The 1,071-nt window shown below is 40.7% G+C and overlaps 1 protein-coding gene across 1 annotated transcript in view; it reads left to right on the top strand.

Moving 5' to 3' along the window:
• The window catches only part of GUCY2C (guanylate cyclase 2C), a 126,612-nt gene that overhangs the window by 48,451 nt on the left and 77,090 nt on the right, over nt 1-1,071 (top strand). Inside the window, exon 16 of the mRNA XM_012652161.1 lies at nt 749-835. Coding sequence (XP_012507615.1) covers nt 749-835 — 87 coding nt within the window. The remainder of the gene's footprint in view (nt 1-748; nt 836-1,071) is intronic.

Here is a 1,071-nt window from a genome sequence, read left to right as displayed (position 1 = left end):
AAAAAAAAGATTATGTTTATGAATGCAACTGATAATGTGAGTAAAAACATAAGCCCAATGAAGGAATTTTTAAATACCAATTCCTGGTTAAAAAACAATAGTCTAAGCCAGGTGCCGTAGCTCATGCCTGAAATCTTAGCAACTTTGGGAAGCTAAGGCAGGAGGATCATTTGAGGCCAGGAGTTCGAGATCAGCCTGAGCAACATAGCAAGACCCCGTCTCTACAAAATATTGGCAGGGCATCATGGCACACATAGTCTCAGCTACTTGGGCGTCTGAGGCAGAAGGATCGATTGAGCCCAGAAGTTTGAGGTTGCTGTGAGCTATGATGACACCACCACGTTTTAGTCCAGGAGACAGAGCAAGACCCTGTCTCAAAAAACAAAAACAAAAACTATAGTCCAATTTGGATGAGACAGAACACGAAGTGCAGCCATTTGTCAAGCAGGCTCACCAGCCCATTCTCCAGGTGTGGGCTGCTCATTCCTTTATCCCGTTTGATGAAAGAACTGGGATTCGGGATGCTATGGGTACCTCCTGCTCGCCTCCTTGTGGTGAAAACCACCCAACACTTCTTATGTAGAGAAGAAAAGAATAGGTGTTCATGAAGACCAGGACAATGGTGTTCCAATTTGTTCCTGATCCTCAGGCCTCATGATTAGGTCATTCTCTGGCTCCTAATCATCTCTCCACAATATCCTTCCTTCCTTTTAACAATTCATCTTCTTTCTTCCCCACCCCCATTCAGGAAGTTTTGAATGACACAATTTCCTACCCCGATGGTACATTCATGGATTGGGAGTTTAAGATTTCTGTCTTGTATGACATTGCTAAGGTAAGAGACCCACAAACATGAAAAAAATTGTGAAAATTAAATATAGGAATACAGATCTAGCATGTTATTCAACCTCTGTGCATTGGTTTCTTCATCTGTGAAATGATAATAATAATAGAAGTGGTGTCACAGGGTTGTTGTGAGAATTTTATGAAATAATGCACGTGCTTACTACAAAGCCTGGTTTCATATGTATTGGGTTATTTTTAAATTATTATTATATTCTTTGTATTTGG

The sequence above is a fragment of the Propithecus coquereli genome, unplaced genomic scaffold, assembly GCF_000956105.1.
Source record: "Propithecus coquereli isolate 6110/MARCELLA unplaced genomic scaffold, Pcoq_1.0 Scaffold381, whole genome shotgun sequence".
Classification (NCBI taxonomy): domain Eukaryota; kingdom Metazoa; phylum Chordata; class Mammalia; order Primates; family Indriidae; genus Propithecus; species Propithecus coquereli.
This window is presented reverse-complemented; position numbering and strand designations above follow the sequence as displayed.